The sequence below is a fragment of the Toxotes jaculatrix genome, chromosome 4 (genome assembly GCF_017976425.1).
Source record: "Toxotes jaculatrix isolate fToxJac2 chromosome 4, fToxJac2.pri, whole genome shotgun sequence".
In the NCBI taxonomy this organism is placed as follows: Eukaryota; Metazoa; Chordata; class Actinopteri; family Toxotidae; genus Toxotes; species Toxotes jaculatrix.
In genome coordinates, this window is record NC_054397.1 from 4385587 (window position 1) to 4404410 (window position 18824).

The 18824-nt window shown below is 40.3% G+C and overlaps 2 protein-coding genes across 4 annotated transcripts; both read right to left on the reverse strand.

The window, feature by feature from the left end:
* gaa2 (alpha glucosidase 2) lies at positions 1 to 11540 on the reverse strand. The gene is made up of 21 exons (XM_041036845.1): positions 11407 to 11540; positions 10504 to 10625; positions 9234 to 9797; positions 8699 to 8844; positions 8422 to 8587; positions 7735 to 7831; positions 7142 to 7261; positions 6004 to 6122; positions 5764 to 5895; positions 5563 to 5673; positions 5171 to 5284; positions 4982 to 5066; positions 4754 to 4871; positions 4478 to 4611; positions 3959 to 4110; positions 3636 to 3784; positions 3367 to 3508; positions 3149 to 3247; positions 2727 to 2891; positions 2321 to 2467; positions 1 to 1770 (listed from the first exon to the last, which is right to left on the reverse strand). Exons 2-21 carry the CDS (start codon positions 10591 to 10593, stop codon positions 1708 to 1710), a joined length of 2913 nt encoding a protein of 970 aa, XP_040892779.1. The 5' UTR covers positions 10594 to 10625; positions 11407 to 11540; the 3' UTR covers positions 1 to 1707.
* Positions 11541 to 12430: 890 nt separating this feature from the next.
* Positions 12431 to 18413, reverse strand: LOC121181067 (zinc finger protein 835-like). 3 transcript variants are annotated; one of them, XM_041036853.1, is made up of 7 exons: positions 18225 to 18413; positions 17349 to 17589; positions 16485 to 16623; positions 15264 to 16216; positions 14927 to 15110; positions 14700 to 14831; positions 12431 to 13772 (listed from the first exon to the last, which is right to left on the reverse strand). In XM_041036853.1, the coding sequence occupies exons 3-7, from the start codon at positions 16600 to 16602 to the stop codon at positions 13072 to 13074; spliced, it is 2088 nt and encodes a 695-aa protein (XP_040892787.1). In that variant the 5' UTR covers positions 16603 to 16623; positions 17349 to 17589; positions 18225 to 18413; the 3' UTR covers positions 12431 to 13071. The 3 variants fall into 3 exon arrangements, with proteins under 3 accessions (XP_040892787.1, XP_040892786.1, XP_040892785.1); XM_041036852.1 differs by lacking the exon at positions 17349 to 17589; XM_041036851.1 differs by having other exon boundaries at positions 17349 to 18413.
* Positions 18414 to 18824: the final 411 nt, after the last annotated feature.

The following is an 18824-nucleotide window of genomic DNA, read 5'->3' on the forward strand; positions in this document are numbered from 1 at the left end:
CAGGCAAGATCAAAATAACATTTATTCAAATATAATCTGTCGATCACATCAGGGCGCATAGCATGACTTTATACATTTTTAATTAAATCAAAACAAATATTAGAAAACGTATTTTTTAAATTTTTTTGTGACAATACAGTGGAATCAAGACATAAGTTTAGCAATAACCAAACTTCTGTTTGTTATCGTGTTGCTGTCCCAAAGGATTTCTATCATCATTTTTAGTAAGATGTTCTGAGGGGAAAAAAAAGATCCAGTAAAACTCGGTTTGCGTGTTGTTTGTATAATTACATTTAAGCAATTACACAAAAAATAAAATACAAAGCTTCATGATAAAATAGTGTTAGTGTCACAAGTAAAGGTACATCAATACAAATGACAGCAAAATACACTCTATATTGGAGTCTTTACATGCTTAAAAAAACATTTGGGTGATTCCTTGAGCAAATTATTTTCCAAAGTAGCATAAAGTGCATAAACCCATACATTCAGATCAAATTTCCACAGCATTAAGGTCAAATTTGGGCAGAATGAATGTCACTGAGCTTGAAAACTTCACTCAGCCAGCTCAAGAAATTTATCCGGCTTGTGGATGCGGTTGCAGTCTATCATCAGAGGCATCACAGTATGTTTACAGAACACGTACGGCTGCTTTAGTATAATTTTACAGTTAAAACCATCTTCAGGCAAAGCAGTAGTATGGTCTTCAGCACTCGACAAAAGACTGGAAAGGAACAAACCCAGAAACACTCAAAACACACCGACAGGAATCATAAGGCACCTGTATCTACTTTTACAATACTGCAATACCAATTAGTGCAAAAAATATGCTGTAAACAGCATTAAAACACATACAATTTACTACATCATGAAATATAGTCAGACTTTTTTCAGGAAGGCAATTACCCTCTCTCTCATTTATTGCGTGTCATCTTTCTGCTGATGAGATTTTTTTTTAGAATGCAGACTTGAGAAAACGGAACTAAAAATCAAGCTGAAGTACAAAGGCAAAGCCGAGCTTTTTGCTTAAATCAGATGACACTTCAGCTATAATTAATAAATGTCCACACATCTTTTTTTAAAGCAGTGTCAAAAACGACTGTAGGTCAGTGATTTCGCATTGTTTCATAAGCTTTCATATGCTCTGTTTGTTCTGAACACAAAAATACTTTTGATTAACACAAACATGACGTCACTCGCTTCAGAGTACCTTCACTCTGTGTTATTTGTCCATCTTTTCTGACAAATGGACAATTTTGTTTTGGCTCTGTGCTCAAGCACATTAGACCTGAACTGAAGTACAATACCCAATGCAGACGTGAACTATTTTAAAGAGCAGCTTAACAGCCCCAGAAAATCCTCTTTTTGGTATCTTGAAGTGATTTAACTTCTCAACTTGCTGCGGCGATGCACAGGTGTACTGCTGGGTTTGCAACAGAACACAAGTGCTGACACAGACTTGGGACTTTCAACCAGAGAGCAAAGTGAAACAATGCTTTTCAGCCTGGTGTTAAGTTACTCTTTAAAATTTAAAATCCGCACCTGAATCTCACACTTACTGTTTGCATCCAATGTTCTGGATTAAAGAGCCAAAACAGTGAAAAGCATCACTGTCCCAACACTTACAGGCTGAACTGTGTGTGTCAGCATGTGACTCCAACAGTCAGTGAACAGCAAGTGAAACCAACAGTTAAAACATCAGAGTCATTACATCCAGCTGATGGTGAAGTTCCGACTGAGGTTGAGACCAAGATCTGCAACTGTTAACACCTGCAGAGAAAGACAGTGGAAACAAAGGTCAGTACCTGACGGCAGAGTTTCTTCAGACAGGTAAACTAAAAGCTTTCTCTATGAAAAACATGACAACTTCACAACTGCACAAGTCATGTGCTACACAAGAGGTGTCAGAAGGCTCTTAAATAAGTTTATTTAAGTGACTCTAAAGTTTTCTAAAACTTGCCCAGCTATGTGGTTTTTAGTGCTCTGTATTGAAATCTTATAGATCCTTATATGCACTGGTCGACCAAGTCCAATAGAACACAAACATGGGTCATTATGCATAATAAGTACTTTTACTTTTCATACTTTATGTAAGTAGAATTTCGAATGCAGGACTTTTACCTGTACTGTAATATTTTTATGGTCTAGTATTGATAGTTTTGCTTAATTGATGATATGAATACTTCTTCCACCACTGCTGACACATACCAATGATAGTTGAGGACAAACTGTTTTCTATCTGAAACCTAAATGACTCAGCATTGCTCAGCACAAACACAGTTTCCATGTCTGTGTATTCACCCCTGGCCTGTTGCCTCACCTTATTGGTTCTGTAGGTGAATGGTGCATCTTGGGAGTTCACCAACACTCTGCTTGGCTTCTCCTTCACACCGTAGAAGGTGGCAGACTCCACAGTGATGTACGTGGCCTCCACGTTATCGTGGAGCACCTGGGACGTCATCACTTTCTACAAAAAAAAAGACGATGGATGTCACATCACATAGCCACGTGTTTAAAAGAATATTATCTCAACATTAAACATTACAGTCCTGTCTTGTTCTGGTTTTTCCAGGTTCCTTTAGTCACTTTTCTTAATCAATTTTCAGTTATTAGAAAAAAAGTCTCAAAAGCAAAAGTCCAAATTGGCAGCTCCAGACACAATTTTTCAACAACATTTAACAGATACTGAAAGTTGATTTTTTTTTTTTTCCCAAACACGAGGGTACCTGAGCGACGTTGAAGACGATGTAGGCGTACTGGTTGGTCTCGTAGGTGTCGATGCTCTCTCCGTTGTCCCAGAACAAATCTCCAGTGGCTGAACCGTCATCAGAGAGAGCTGAGACGAGGTGGAGAGGCTGACCACTGCTCACCCACAGAGTCACATTGGGCACCTGTGCCCATGAAATGAAAGAGAAAAACAAACATTGCATTAGAAACTAATAATTGTAAGGTGTTCTCCGGTTAGATTCACAGATTCCTGATAATTCAGAATATTCAAGAGACCTCACTGTCAAAAGTTACTAAAAAAGTGTGTCTCTTTGTTTTGTGAACACACTTTTCTCTATTGTCACGTTTGGTCAACAAATTTAAAATCGTTCAGAAAAAAAAGAGTTCATCTTTGTAAAAGTGAACCAAAAATGTTATTTACCTGTGTTGGTATGATAGACCCTGCACGCAAATGCAGGTTGATCTTATCTAGGGGAGCATCGAGTTGAAGCTCTTCACCTTTGCTGTGCACAGAGTCACCCTGGGAAGGAGAGGAACACACATGAGCATATTACTTCACTCTTCACTCTATTTCATTCCAGACTCACACAGTATAATAAGTGTGTGCTTACTATGCTGGATGCTGAGTACAGTTCTTACCATGTAGTAGTCATACCACAGTCCCTCTGGGAAGTAACCATTCACAGTAGTGACTCCAGGATCTAACACTGGTGTCACCAACAAACTCTTCCCCCACAGGAACTGCCTGTCAATCCCATAGGTTCTTATATCTTTTGGAAACCTGTTGAGCACATACAGGAAACATACAGCAAGTCAAATATCCTTCGAGTCCAGCCCTAAGCATTTAAATGTATAAGACAGCTTAAAAAACAAAGAATACAAGGTTGTGTTTTTTCTGCCGTACTTACTCAAACATCAGCGGTCGTGCTACAGTGTGTCCGTGTACATGTGCATGGTGAAAGAGAGTGTAGAGTACAGGGAAGAGAGAATAACGCAGCAGCAGAGCCTGCTTCATGGCTGTACGAGCCAGGGGGCTGAAAGCGGTGGGATCCTGAGGCTGTGGATACGTTTCGAAATCAGGCAGTTTAAGAAAAACACAAATTATGGAAAAGAGAAACCACAGCAACCAAAACGTGTTTTAAATTAGATTTACACTACTGTAATGACTGTCTCAGCATTTTTTCTCATGGTACCTTAAGATGATGTTGCAGAAGTGATGTTAAACTGTTACCTTCATGTCGATGGCATTGTGGTTGCGTGTGAAGGGATAAAAAGCTCCGAGCTGCGTCCAGCGGACACACAGCTCCTCCTGCGGCTCCTCACTGAAGCCACAGATATCTGCTCCCACCAGCGGGATGCCCAGAATGTTAAAGGTCAAGACACCTGAAGGACAGAAGGACAGAGGGGGACAATCTGAGATATGAAACCAATGTCAAACTATTAAACTGACAATTTCATACACAATTAGTCACAAAAGTCAGTCACAAAACCTTCAATTTAGCAGTTTTACAACAACATAAAGGTGTTATAAAATCCTGTAAAGCAAATTGCTGACAAGTTTGCATTTTCCAAACAAAATGGCAAAAAAATATGGCTATCACTTAAAGCTGCATTCATTTATTTTGACCACTTGGGGGCAGAAGAAGACCACAAGAAGCTGACAGACAAACTGGAGCAACACTAATAAGGCTTTTTTTCCAATTATTTATTCCCCTGATAATGTGTAATACGTGTGTCTGTATGATCTAACCTGCTATAGAGGTGTAAAGGTCTTTCCACTGGCTCCTGTTGTCCCCTAGCCAGTGACCCGAGTACATCCCCTGACTGGGGAAGGTGGAGCGAGAGATCACAAAAGGTCTCTTTGCCACGATCCGCTTCAGAGCGCTGGACAATTGGACAGAGAGGAAGAAGATTTAGAAGACAGGCAGAAGATTTAAGGGAGCAAATGACAGAAATTGTTCATATAGTTAATAAATAGTTCAGTGTTCGGCGTTTTATCTATTGTGTATGTGTGTGAGGTCCTGACCTGGCAGAGGCTTTAGCTTCCATGAGTCCATACAGGCTGTGTATATTATAGTGTATGGACTGCTTTTGCTGTGCAGTGGCACACACTGTCTTGGCTCTCAGCATACCGCCTAGTATGCCTGGAAGGTAAAAGACACAATTTTACATCTTAACAATCATATGTGCTCTGGATTTGTGTGTTTATGTTTTGTTTGTTGTTTGATTTGTGCTTCAGATCTGTATCACCCACCAGGTGTATAAGGAGGATTTTCCAAACTGCCTGATGGACAGCCATTAGTGGATCCATCCAGGAAATTTGACGGCTCATTCATGTCCTAAAAATGATGAGACAAAGGTGAGGGAGAGGATGTCATGAAATGCTGAGAGCCGCTACAGTAAAGCTGTTTAATTCGGGATCAGAGTTTTCTTTTTCACTTACAATCCATAATCCATCAAATGGCACTTTCTCGTGGAACCTCCGAAGGTTGTCGTACCACCACTCATGTGTCACATCATCAGAGAAATCAGGGTATGCCGTCAGACCAGGCCACACCTGGAAGAAAGGATGGAGAACTGAAACTAAACTAAACTTGGTATAATTCGTGAAACGTAACCAAAAACCGATTTGAGAGTGCATGGAGATGGAGGTGATGGCATTGTAAACAGTAGCAGTAAAGCCTCTGACATGTATGGCAACATGGAACAGTGTGGTATTTAACATCACCCATTTCGAAAGTCGAAAAAATGCTAATAAAATATGAAATAATAATGATAATAATAACAATATGTTATATGTGACCAGACAATGTAGTGCTGTGACTCATGTCTCACCTTCCCAATAAGAGTTTTTCCTTCAGCATCCTTAATAAAAACTCCTCTCTTCAGTCCTTCATCAAAAGGCCAGTATGAACCCTCAGACTGAGTACTGCTGATACCTGGGTCCTGCACGTTGAGAAACAACAGTCACACACACATACACCGGCCACATCAGACAAAAGAAACATATGAATGCAAGTAGAAATGCCTGTGTACCAGGATCATGACATAGCGCTGGTCATGAGCGTGCAGATCCTTGACCAGGTCAGGCAGTGTCGCAAACTTTGCAGAGTCGAAGGTGAAGTCCATAAATTTGTCCATGTAGTCGATGTCATTCCACTGGACATCCTGCAAAAAAAAACAATCCACAAATAACTCATCTGAAACAGAACACAACATAAAAGCTGCTAGATACTGACGCGTGCACAAACAAACCATCTGCTTTATCCACTTTACCTGAGGTATCTGGTAATTCCTCATGTTCTTTACAACCTCCCAGGTAGAATCACTTGTGTTGTAACCCCAGCGACAGAGGTGGTATCCTAAAGCCCAGTAGATGGGCATCGCTGGGTAGCCTACAACAAGACAGAGGGACGAAGAAAGAAGAGGAGTGTGAGTGAAAGCAGGGGGATGTTATCAGAAGAAAAATGGATGAACTTGTGGTGGATGAACCGAGGTGATTACTTTGAACTGAGGTACAGAGATTCTTAATCAAAACTGGAGACACATATAACTAAAACATGAGTTCACAAATCTTGTGTAAATTGAATTGACTTGGTTGGAAACTTGGCGAACGTGTTGGTCCATCTCTCAGTACTTCCTGACTTTCTGACAGTATCTCTGGGACTCACTCCAAAGCCCCTTTTGTTCCTCCTATAGATGTAAATATTTATTTTAAAATCAGCTGACATATATGCAGTGTCATTGTGAAAAAGGCTTAGTAATTTCCTCTGTATTGTAATTTTATCAAATGTTACTCAAACAGGAGAAAATAGTCATTTGTGGGTAATATTTTTAGCTGCTGATTAACACACATTTGGTGTTGTAGGGGATATTTTGCAAAGCAGGATTATGCGGGTTTGAATAAACAACTACAGTGGCCATGTTCCTTTCATGGGATTTGTTGATGATATATATGAATACTTACATAACTTATATAACATATGAATACTATATATACAATATATATAATACTATACTATACTTCTACAGAGCAAGGTTTTAAATCACACTGTCCTGCGCACAAATTAATATGTACCTTAAAACTGATGATTTTTACCCAGCTATGTTAGTTTTATGGTTACTTCATTCATTCATTCATTCATTCATGCATTCATTCAGGTAATATAATGGAAAGTCACTTCCTTGGATCTCAAATGGATGTTTTAACTTGGCTGGTGTACAGCAAACAATACTGGTACAGTTCTACAAGACTACCTCAGAGTGAATCAAAAGTGGAACTACCTCTTAAAATGAGTAAGAGACACAGTGTAAGTCTATAATATTTTTTATAATGAAAGACTGGTATATGATGTGTAAAAAACAGATCAGACTCAACACGTCCACACGCCCAAATTCCATTCAACCTACTGACCTATGACTTCAACATACTGCTCAATAACTGAACCAGGATCAGGACCAAGGAAAACGTAAAAGTCAAGGATTCCACCAATAGAACGCCAGGTGAGGGCTGGGGCCGGCTGGAGGACCACATCTAATGAAACACAAAAAAACTGCGATGAAACATTCACAGAAAGCAAAGAGATGAACAGGGTAAGAATAAAATTTACACTTCCATAAATATCTTAAAATAAGCAGCTGATTTTTCCTGTTCATTAATAATATTTTCATTAATGAGTATGATGATAGCGTGGGATAATCAACGGAATTAAATTAACGTTTTCACATCAATTTCACCTTTCAGTTAGCAATGACCATTATCATTATTGGAAAATAACAAAATGACATCTACTGTACACAAACTATGTCTTTATACAACACTGGAAAGTTAATATGCAATCTCACTGAACATGTTAATCACAGGAAAGTCCATTTGGGACTTCTGCTTTTATACAACTGCTTAAGGTTGTCAGCTGTTGTCACATGAACAGTTGAGAAATCTTCCAACTGTGAGCATCAATTTTTTATTCTGCTGCTGATGTCCAGCATTTCCAGCACCAGACTGACCCATTGCATTGCTGTTCAGCAGGAAGAAGCCGTGAGCATTCCCTCCGTCCTCCATTGCCAGGTAAAATGGATGGACTCCGTACAGGTTTGTCTGTTCCTACATTGTAGAGAGGAACACAAAGATATTACTGTAGTGTGTACATGATTCAAACATGATTCAAACTTAAAGTCAAACACCATGGGGATGTAATGTCTGCAGACAAACGGAGGTTCCGTGTTTTCTTGAGGTTGGTACAAAACAAACTAAAATAATACCTGACAAAAGACAATATTAAATAAATCTAGTCTAAGTTAAGTAAATATTAAGAAAAATCAGACACTCAAGACAAATAAACAAAGAAAACAAACTAATAAATAGCTCCTACAGTTACAATAAATTTTATCTTATTAGCAGAAAAGTAAACTACATATTCAATAGAGCCATAATCCAAAGGAGTCAGGTACTGAACGTTATTCAAACAGATCTTTTTCAGACATTTTGACATATATCAAGAGACAGCGGCAGATGAAAATATTGGATCTATGTGAAGTAAAAAGTGACTGTCACATTCTTCAAATTAATTCATAAAACAAACATAAATGTTGTATTTCCATCATGTTTTCTATACTGTTTTTCACCGTTTAATGTTTTACTGTAGCCAAACTGTTAGACCTACTGTACGAGCAGTACAGTACGAGTTTCCATACCGTAGGAGGCACATCTCTGGCCCACATGGTGAGTGTATTCCAGTGGACATCATGCAGAAAGGTGGAACGATGTTCCCCCAGGCCATAGATGAACTGACTGGGCAGGGGGGTGGAGAACTGGAGGAACTGATCCGCGTAGAAGAGAGGAGCCACTGTGGTGTTCAAACTAACAGGAAACCATTGAAGAGGGACACAGTTTTAACATATGGTTATTTTCATAACTGACTGTCTAATATACAAAATTTGTCAAGCTGTAGCCAGCTAAAGTCAGACTTACAGCACTGCTCCTGTAGAGTTTCTCTTCACAATGAGTCCAAATGGCTCTTTTGAAATCTCTACAGTGTAGTCTGGACTTTCTGCCTTCTTGGTGGCGGTGGGGACAGAGATTGGGACTTCAAACCGTGAAATAGAAGGGTCTGTAATCTATATTGAGAAACATTAGACAAACAAACAGTTTGTATTTGAGTTACAGACCAGAGAATCTAGAGCAGTTCAGAATAAAAACTTAATTAACTGACCTGTAAAGTTTATGACCGTACCTTTAGACCGTCATGGTTTAATCAAAGTATTGGCACAGACATTGTTGACCTATTTGCTTTGAATGTGAACTGTGCTGTTCTCTTTTTCTTTTTGTACCAACTCTGGGTCTTTCCTTTGTCAAATGCTTCACTTTCTTCCCCAGCTAACTGTTTCTGTCTCCACTCTGGTCCTACGCAGCCGGTTTATCAGTGCTTATTTACTGAAAACAGCTGCTGGCTGTGATTGGCAAAACAATGCGTGCCGTATAACGAATAAGGTCGTCCTCCACTCACCCTGACACGTAGCCGTGTGTCTGTCTCATAACGAATCTCCACCTCTAAAGTGAGGATGTCTGCTGGGTAATACGTCTTCACCTCCCTTACGAGTGTACCTTTCTGTCCCAGGGATGTGTCGTTTATTGACACAAGCGAGTAGGAAGGGTAATCTGGAGGATAGAAACACCAAGGGATGCCATTTCTTCCTGACGGGCGTGTGGCAGAGAGGGACGGAGATGAAGCAGGAATAAAGCAACAGTTTCTTGCCTCACACAACTCTCTGGTCACAACCACCCCTCTTTCAGGGTAGCAATCAAACCTCCACGCCTCTGGGATCAAACTGCAAGCCTCACGGCGGGAGGCAGCTGCAGTGTCGTTTACTAATGTTTGCGCTGTTTGTGCTGTGGCCGGGGGCGGTGGTCTATGTGGTTGTTGGTTGGACGGACCGTGCAGCCAGAACAGGGTGGCCAGTAGCCAGCCTCCACAGAGAAGCAGCAGCAGGCAGCCAATCACCAGGAGGCCTCTGGTGACAGAACACGACGGCATCCGTGGAAGCAAGGAGGCCTCCTCCGGCTCCAGCACCTTGAAACACAGCAAGGAAATCAAATCACTCAGGAAAAGCAAAAACCAAAGCAGTCGCTCTTCAATATAGTTAGTTAATTAATTAGGTTTTATTTTCGTGTCATGCTAAATATTTGGGAGATCTCACATGGAATTACAAGGTACAGCTACATCAATGTTCTTCTATATACACATTCAAATAACATACACAGTGGCTCCTTAATTAAAATCTAAGGCAATCGATTATCATAGCTCAACCACAATTTATACATATTCAAAGATAATATTTGAGTTTTGATTGACACTGCCTGAGTGACTTATTTAACTAGATAAAGATCTTAACTTCTTGGATAAATTCAAAAAATAAAAATAGGACCATAGCCAATATTATGAGAATCTTTTTCATCAGTAAAAGCTACAATGAAGGCCTTACTCAGACACAGTAACAAAAGAAAAAACAGGTAGTGAAAATATACCACAACGTCAGGCGACAGACAATAATGCTTTTGTAACTTCAGAAACAGAATTACCAATTGCCACCGTACAAAACAACCATAAGATCAAACTGATACTGTCAAACAATAAAATAATGAGACTCTAACACAGATTCTAAAATTTTCCAAAACAACAGCATCCAGAAGGAAGAGAATCTACAGCATTTATCTGAATTCACAGAAAGAGACCCGGCCTTTGCAGTTTTAAAACTGACTGCAAGGTGTGAACTCACTGAAACTTCCTGGACGGGACGAGCCTCCTCCGACAACACAGCACTGGAAAACTGAACATCTTCAGGGTTCAGCCGCTTGTATGAAACCATCCTGACAGTGTGTGTTTGTCAAAAGTGAGACACTGAGCACATGCAAGGAAGAAACAGAGAGAGAGAGGCAGTGGCACAAAGTTCAGTACAGTGACAAACGTCATTTCCTGCTGTTTAGAGTTGGTGTGCATAAGAAAAGGTGAAGTGATGAGTTTCTCTGATTTGCTAGCTGATTGTAATGGTTTCATTTTAATACTGTGACTGAAGAAAGATGTAACAGAAAACAGTGAATCTACATAAGACAAGAATTATGGAGACTACAGTGGGAATCATCCAGCTACATTAGACCTGCATTTACAATCAATTCGATATCTTTAATACTCATAGTTGTATATTGGATATATGATGCAGTAAATTTGGGTTTTATTTAAGCCTTATTAATTGCGGTTATACTTGTGAATAAAACGCGATATTGACTTGGTGTATATGCAACACACAACACTTCTGCTACAACCCAGATTTCACTCATTTAAGGTTGAGGTGTTATGAACGCAGACATGAAGTTTCTGCACACTGTGGCTGCAACTGCAGCTAACTTTAGCTAGCCCCTACATGAAAAATCATATGAATGTCAAAGTTCACCAAGGAAACACCTGACCACTTTATTTACTGCAGTTTTGCGAACCAGCTGACGATGAGTTATGGTTAGGAGAAAACAAGAAAACAAGAAGTAATCAGCTGAGACTGGCACAGTAGCTGTTAGTATCTTGCCGTAGCAAAGTAACGTTTATTAGCGTTAGCTGCCTTTAGCAGAGTTGTTAATGTGAGCTAATGTGAGCTAAGGACAGCAGACGCGGGCGTTTACGTTATTACCTGGGTGTCCTTTGGGCTTTACACACACAAAATTAGAGCATACGGAGCAACTTTTCCTGCTAGGAAACGTTCCGTTGGCGAAGTATTCCGCAGCTTTGATAACCTCAGCTGTCCCGGCGGTGTGGGTCTGTTTATCTCCATGTCACTTTCGAGGCGCCTCGTAATTTCCAAAACTTCCGTTTGAAGAGCTGCCCAGCAGCCTCTCGTGTATGTCGGAGTAACCCTATGTAAACTAAACTCAAGATGTCATATTATGTGTTTATTTCAACGACGTTATGCTATAGAAAGATTATTAATACATAGGTGATTTTTTTTCCAAAACAAAAAAGGTCGGGCGTGTGTTTCTTTGAAATGGTGCTGCCTTCAGGAACAGCTGTGGGTTTTATAAAATCTGTACTTTAAGCTGCCATCCCCGACCTGTGTGCTGCGCCAATGCAGGGCCTATAACAAGAGTTGTGTAGCATTTAACAATAAAGTTGATAAGAATAAAATAATAGACTTAGATGACCAACTGTAAACGTGCCTTCAGTTATTATAGTTTTCTCTGGTTTAAACTGATGGAGAGCTTTTGTAACTCTTTCACTGAGTGGTTTTGTTAAAAAAAACTACTTTGTAATATGATGACTTGGCTCACTGTTAAAAGTGTCTAACACCAGTGCTTTTTAACAGTGTATACCATAGTTAAATTATTTAAATGTAACTTCTCATATATTTATATTTGCACCTCTCCTACATTAACTCCTGCAGACAGAAATCCTCTTGAGTATTTTTTCTTTTATTGTTCAGTATAACATGTCCCATACAATTAGACAGAGGCAGCACTGGGCAAAATTTACCACCTACGTGGCTTCATGTTATTGCCTTTTGTATCACAGTCTTAGAGGACAATTCCTTTATTCACAACACTTACTTGGCTTTAAAGAGCTGTTTAAAACCAGGTGAACCTGATTCATGATCTGGTTCTTGGATAACCAGATCATGAATGATCAAATGATCATGATCAAATGATCATGATCAAATAAAAAAATTAATCACCACTAAGGCAGAATGGTTTTGGCAACACCTGATGAATATAATCCCACTGTTTCATTACTGAGTATGTTTCCCAAAGAATGAACTTCAGTTTCACCTGATTCCTTGACTGCTCATTGGCCTCGAATAAACATAATTATTCTTCAATCCAATTTCCACATACACGATTAGTTTTAATGAAAAATACTGCATGGACAAAGTGAAATCACAAACCTTAAATGACTCATTTGTACTACCATAAAAGCCATGATATTCCAACGCAACTAACATAGGCAAGAGTGATAAACAAGAGCAAATATGAACTCTAAAATTTATCATCTTATCAGCTTCCAAGATTTTACAAAAGTTTGTTGTTTGTAGTAAATATTTGTTTAGTAGTTTTGTCTGAAATTGTGTTGCTAGTTGCTTAACGTTAACTGGTTTGTGTCTGTTTATGAATTTGTCTGCACCTTTCCGGGAGTTAAATATTTTAGCTTTAATACTTTTTGGGTGAATCACCACATAAAGGTTTAATAATGGTCTATTCACAGAGGTAGTCACTTACTTCTCTTCTCTCAGTTCATGTTCTACTGCCTAAAATCCTGTACTGTTATAGCACTACTGGCACATATCTGTATGGTTTATATAAATACATTATAAGTCGTTTTTGTCTGTAATACACATATTAATTGGAGAGTTATCGTCACTCTGTGAGAATTCATCATTCTTCACACTGAATGCAGACTCCCCCTCAGTCTGAATCAGCTCATGTTTTCGTTTGTGGAGCCTCAGGCTTTGTGAGCGGCTGAATCCTCTCCCGCAGACATCGCAGCCATACGGCCTCTCTCCTGTGTGAAGCCTGAAATGGTTCTTGAGGCTTGAAGCTCGTGTGAAACTCTTTTCACACTCGGGACAGTCAAACTTCTCCCCAAAGTGGATTTTCTCATGTTCCCTCAAGCGGCCGGACTGGTTGAAGCTCCGGTCGCACACGGAGCAGTGGTAGGGCCTCTCTCCTGTGTGTGTGAGCCGGTGTCTGTTCATGGCCCCCGAGTGGGCAAAGCTCTTCCCACAGTCCGGGCAGGAGAACGGTTTCTCTCCTGTGTGGACTTTCTGGTGACCTTTGAGTTGACCTTTTTGGGTGAACTGCTTCCCACACAGTGTGCACTGGTAAGGTTTCTCTCCCGAGTGAATTCGCATGTGGATTTGCAGCGCAGACATCTTGTGACAGTCTCTTCCACAAAGCCCACAGCAGTAAGAGCTCTTTGTTAGATTGTTGTTAAACTGTTCCTGCCCTGGTGATAATAGAGGACTTTGACTTTTACTGTCAGGGACACAATCGGGATCCTCTCCAGACACTGGAAACATAAATGGGGAGAGTTGAAACATGCTATTTAGCAACAGCAGACAAAATAAGTAACAGATATGAACCTTTTCACTTTTTAAAACATTGGTTTCTATGGACTCCAACACAGTGTAGGATTCAAAGGAGATGAGATAAAAATAAATAAACAGATTAGATGTTTAACCTTCTGCTTCTTTCTGCTGCATAAGCACATCACTGCTTACATAAGTTTATGTTTAAATAATTAAAGGCACGCTACACTAAAAGTCTCACCCCACTTATGTGAGGCACCTTCTTCCCAGCTTAACTGTTCAAAACAGCATAATTAATTTTACACAGGTGTTTATAAGTCCTCTTTATGGGTACAATTAAGTACCCTTTTAGAAGGCCTCAACATCTTGAACTTTGTCAGTTCAATCAGAGATTAATCAGAGGGCAATATAATATAGTCTAATATAACACTTCATAAAATCCCCAGGAACCTGAAGTAAATACAACTCCCCACCAGCCACAAGTGTAGGGTTCAGTCAGAGCGAACTGTGAAAAGTACAATGATTCTTTAAGAAACCATCACCGGTTGTGAGACAATCTGCAACGCTGCACAAAACACAGCTTTTGCCAGACAAAAACCAAGATTTAAATTTTGCTGCATGGCCAACTCATAGAATTAATATTAATTAGCTACAGTTGATGAAATCTGTCAGTGAATGTTGTCATGTCAACTGCCAAAATCAGCAAAAAAAATGAGAAGCCTGCTAAAGTAAGCAGAATGAATTTGGGACTGATCAGATGTCTTCCTGGTGGTATTCTGTGAGTGGGGTGAATTCAGAGAGAAAAACTATAATAAACTTCAAACCACTCTTAGTAAAGACAGTAAGAGAAGTAATCATTGTCTTTAATGTGCTGAGAAATATTTGGTACCGTAGATTAAGTTCCTTACTGTTGACAAGTTCCTCTTCTTCCTCTTTTACTGTTATCCTAATTTCTGTGTTGCTTTCCTGCTGCTGCTCTTCAGTTTCCTCTGGCATGGTACAATCCTCACTCCCGGACACCTGGTCAGGAGCTTCTTCTACTGTGGAAAACAACGAATCACAGTTAAAATCAAAGACATTAATGTTTCTTTTAATATACAAGAAGAAGGCAATTTTGAATCTCATCTTTATGTACCACACAAAGGTTCCTCTTCTTCCTCCTCTTTCACAATTACATTCATTTGTGGACTGGATGTGGCGTCTTCCTGTCGGTCTTCTGGTTCCCTCTGGTTACTTTCGTGCTGAGTTGCTTTGTCACAGTTAACGCCCTCTGAAGAACGGGGCTCAACTCGACAGGGTAAACTCTGTCTGCCAGACGCCTGTAAAAACAGATACATATGAACAAAATGAGGCAACAACCATATTATAATGTTTAAAGAACTACAATGCAGAAGAAAAAAAAGAAAATCTCAATGAAATTATGACAAAAAAAATACAGATTCCACATTGACACTGCTGTGTATTGTCAGTACCTCAGAGCTGATATTGTTGGTCAGGTCTTTCTGGGATGATTCACCAGCTGGAGCTTGGACTGGGCCTGAGATGACACCTGAAACGGATTCATTTTTGTTCTGTGTACATGACCGTTTGTGGTTTCTGAGAGTTCCTGCCAGTGAAAAATGCCTCCCACAGTCTGTGCAGGTGTACGGCTTTTCTCCGGTGTGGATCCTGGTGTGTCTCCGGAGCTCTCCAGGAGCTACAAAAGACTTATCACACTGTGTGCAGCTGTAAGGTTTCTCTCCCGTGTGAGTCCGCATGTGTGTTGTCAGTGTCCACTGCTGCGCAAATGTCTTCCCACAGTCAGAGCAGTGGTAGGGTGTAATGCCAGTATGGAGGCGCTCGTGTCTCACAAGAGTACCGGACAAGGCAAACCGCTTGTCACAGAAAGAGCACTGGTAGGGCCTCTCTCCAGTGTGAGTCCTCTGATGATCTCTCAGCTCGGCTGCTGAGTTACAGCTCTTATCGCAGTCCGAACACGGAAACTTCTTCCTCGTAAAGCCAGCGACAACCTCAGAGTGCATCGCCTCTAAATGTGTTTTCAGGTGCCAGTGACGAGAAAAGCTCTTCAGACAGATGGAGCAGTGATACGGCCTCTCGCCGGTGTGTGTCCGCCGGTGTAGCCTGAGCTCCCCCTGACTGGCAAATCGTTTCTCACAGAAAGTGCATGGGAATGGCTTCTCTCCTGTGTGGACCCTTTCATGGATCATGAGAAGTCCTTTCTCTGGAAACCTCTTTTCACACATGGAGCAGGGGAAAGGCCTCTCTCCTGAGTGAGTGCGTAGGTGGCGCTGAAGTTTAGAGGCGTAAGGGAAGTCTTTGCCACAGACCGAGCAGCTGTGAAGAGACGGCGGTTTTTCATTCTCAGCCTGATCAAATGTCTTTGAGGGAGCCTCTACAATTCCAATGCCAGGGACGGCACGCTCTCCTGTGTGAACAGAAAGACACAAACAACACTTTATTCAGGAAAACAAAAAGAAGAATCCTTTCGTAAACAATGAATCCCACAGCACAACAAATATTATCTGTAGTTCGTTAGAACCACCACAAAACTTACAAAGTCAGCAACTCAAAAACGTATAGTTGAACAAAGCTACTATTCATTACATGACTGTTATTTTGGATTCCATCATAACGTTCTTTTCCCGTCCCAAAGTGTACTGTATACTTTGCTGTTGCAATTCTGATGTACTCACTGAGATCTGAGAAATCGACTTCCTCCCCATCAGAGTTGATCAGACCTCCTATTTCTTGCTGATCTTCCTCTGCGATTATCACAGTTGGTCCAAAGTCGTCTGGGTTTTCAGAGCCCATCTCTCAACTGTAGCCTACAACCTTGTAGAGGTGAACAATCAAGAGTCAGTAAACAGAAATTCAATAAGCAATTTATAACAAGTGAGTGAATATATATGGCAAAGACAAGACTAAAAACGTCCCAGCTGTGGCAGACAAGTGAGAATCCACTGCTATTGTGGACTCTTTGGACTATTAAGTTGTCATTTGCAATGTTTACATGCATACAATGAGTGCTATACAATGATGAGTATGTCAATTATAGCCCTATTACAGATGGACTGTTGTCTACTGCTAAAAAAAATACCATTTCACTTTATTTTATTCATTAGTATCTCACAGATATCATATTTAGGCTTCTAGTCATTAGGATTAAAAGCCTCAGCTGTGTGCAAACGTAGTGATGATGTGGATGAAACATATTTTTGTTTCAGATATTTTTACAACTCAGTGAGCCACACAAGTAATTACTACTACTGTTTCGATGCTCATTACTCGTTTGTCATTTGTCAATTCCAAATATTTGCTGGTTAAAGCTCCTCCTGCTGCTTTGCCATATCTCATTGTAAACTGAATATTTTAGAGCTTTGGTTATTTGGTCACATGAGACTAGAAATTTGACTCCATCATTTTGGGCTTGGATTATAACAATATAGAGAAAAAATAATCGGGAAAATTAACTTCAGATCAGATCAACAGATCAAGATAATGAAAATAATCATTTGCAGCTCTGGTGTGCTTTATCTCATAGTGTTGTGATCACTTACGATAGTAATCCCTTCAAGGACTCATTCAGTGACTGTGTTTTTATTTCATTCTTGTTCAGCTTGTGAGTGTTCTTGTCACTTGTCCCCTTCTACGGATGGGGAGGGGGAATCAGCGACACAACAGTGCCTCCACCCTGGAAGACATCCATTGTCCTGCTCAAGGACACTTCAGCAGGGCGGATGCTTTGTTGCGACGGGGGCTTGAACCTGTCTGGGCCTTTCAAGCTGAAGGACAGTCCACCTGAACAGGGAGTTGTCTTTACAATTTAGAGGCATAACTAACAACTACTCGGTTGTTGACCGTGAAATTGTGTCGAAGTGAATACTGTCAAAATAACATCCTATGCTTTCAAGTGGTTCAAATGTGAGGGCAAGCACCTATCGCCGAGCATCTGCACTGACCAGCCCTGCTAGCTCAGCAGCGCTAGCCAAGAGGGACTAATTTTTGCTCCATGCATTTAAGTGTCATTATTTGCGATTTAAGTTTGTCAGCCACCAAACTGACTAACCTGTTGGTATCTATGGTGTGTTAATATAATGCCACTGCGTCAGGAGCACAAACAACCCTGCAGCACACACCAGTATCTGACCTCTGAATGAGTCTCAGTCGTGATGTGACCAGCGCTCTGGTCAACGACCACCTCAGAGAAACTGCCAGCTAGCCACAGACACGGCGTTCAGCAGCTCTGATTATCTTACCAGTTAGCTTACGATTAGCCCCCTAAGCTACAGTAACGAACAAAGAACATCAGCAACGACAAATCTGCCATCGCGTCCAGCCTGAAAATGGAAAAAAATGCTGCAAATTTCACCTCCGCTCGTCTAACACTCGCTAACTTAGCTAGCTAACGACAGACAATAGACATTTTGACCAACCTCAGCATAGATTTTTCCCTCAGGTAAAAAGTAGTCGCTCGATAGAAGTTTATTGAAAAGACTTGGCAGTGTTTCTACTTCTCTCTCATTCTCATGCTCAATGTGCTCAACCACGGTGTCTAATTAATGTCAACCAACTTATGAGTTAAGTTAAAGAAGCGTTTGGCTCTGCTGGTAACCTTTCTAGCTTTAGCTGCTAACCACTTATTAACATCGTAACTTCCGGTTGGCTTTTAAACCACAATAAAAGCCCCGCTAGTGTAACGTCTGCTTACACAAACGTTTTAATTTCTACAGGGCACAGATATCAAATGAATAATGCTCACATGAAGTAAAACTACCCAACAATCGGTCATTGAATAAAGAAATACTCGAGGATAACGTGTATTCACATCGGCCATAATTCACCAAACTTATACCGAATGCTCACCAAAAATAAAAAAGTAAATAGAGTGTGTTATAATCGTTGTTGTTGTTATATTTGCGCGTTAACACAAGGTTTTGTGATCTGTGGAGTAAAATTATTAAATAAAGTCAATCATGGTCTAAGGTCTAGTTTAGGTGAATGACAGAAACGAATATAATTAACAATGAATGACA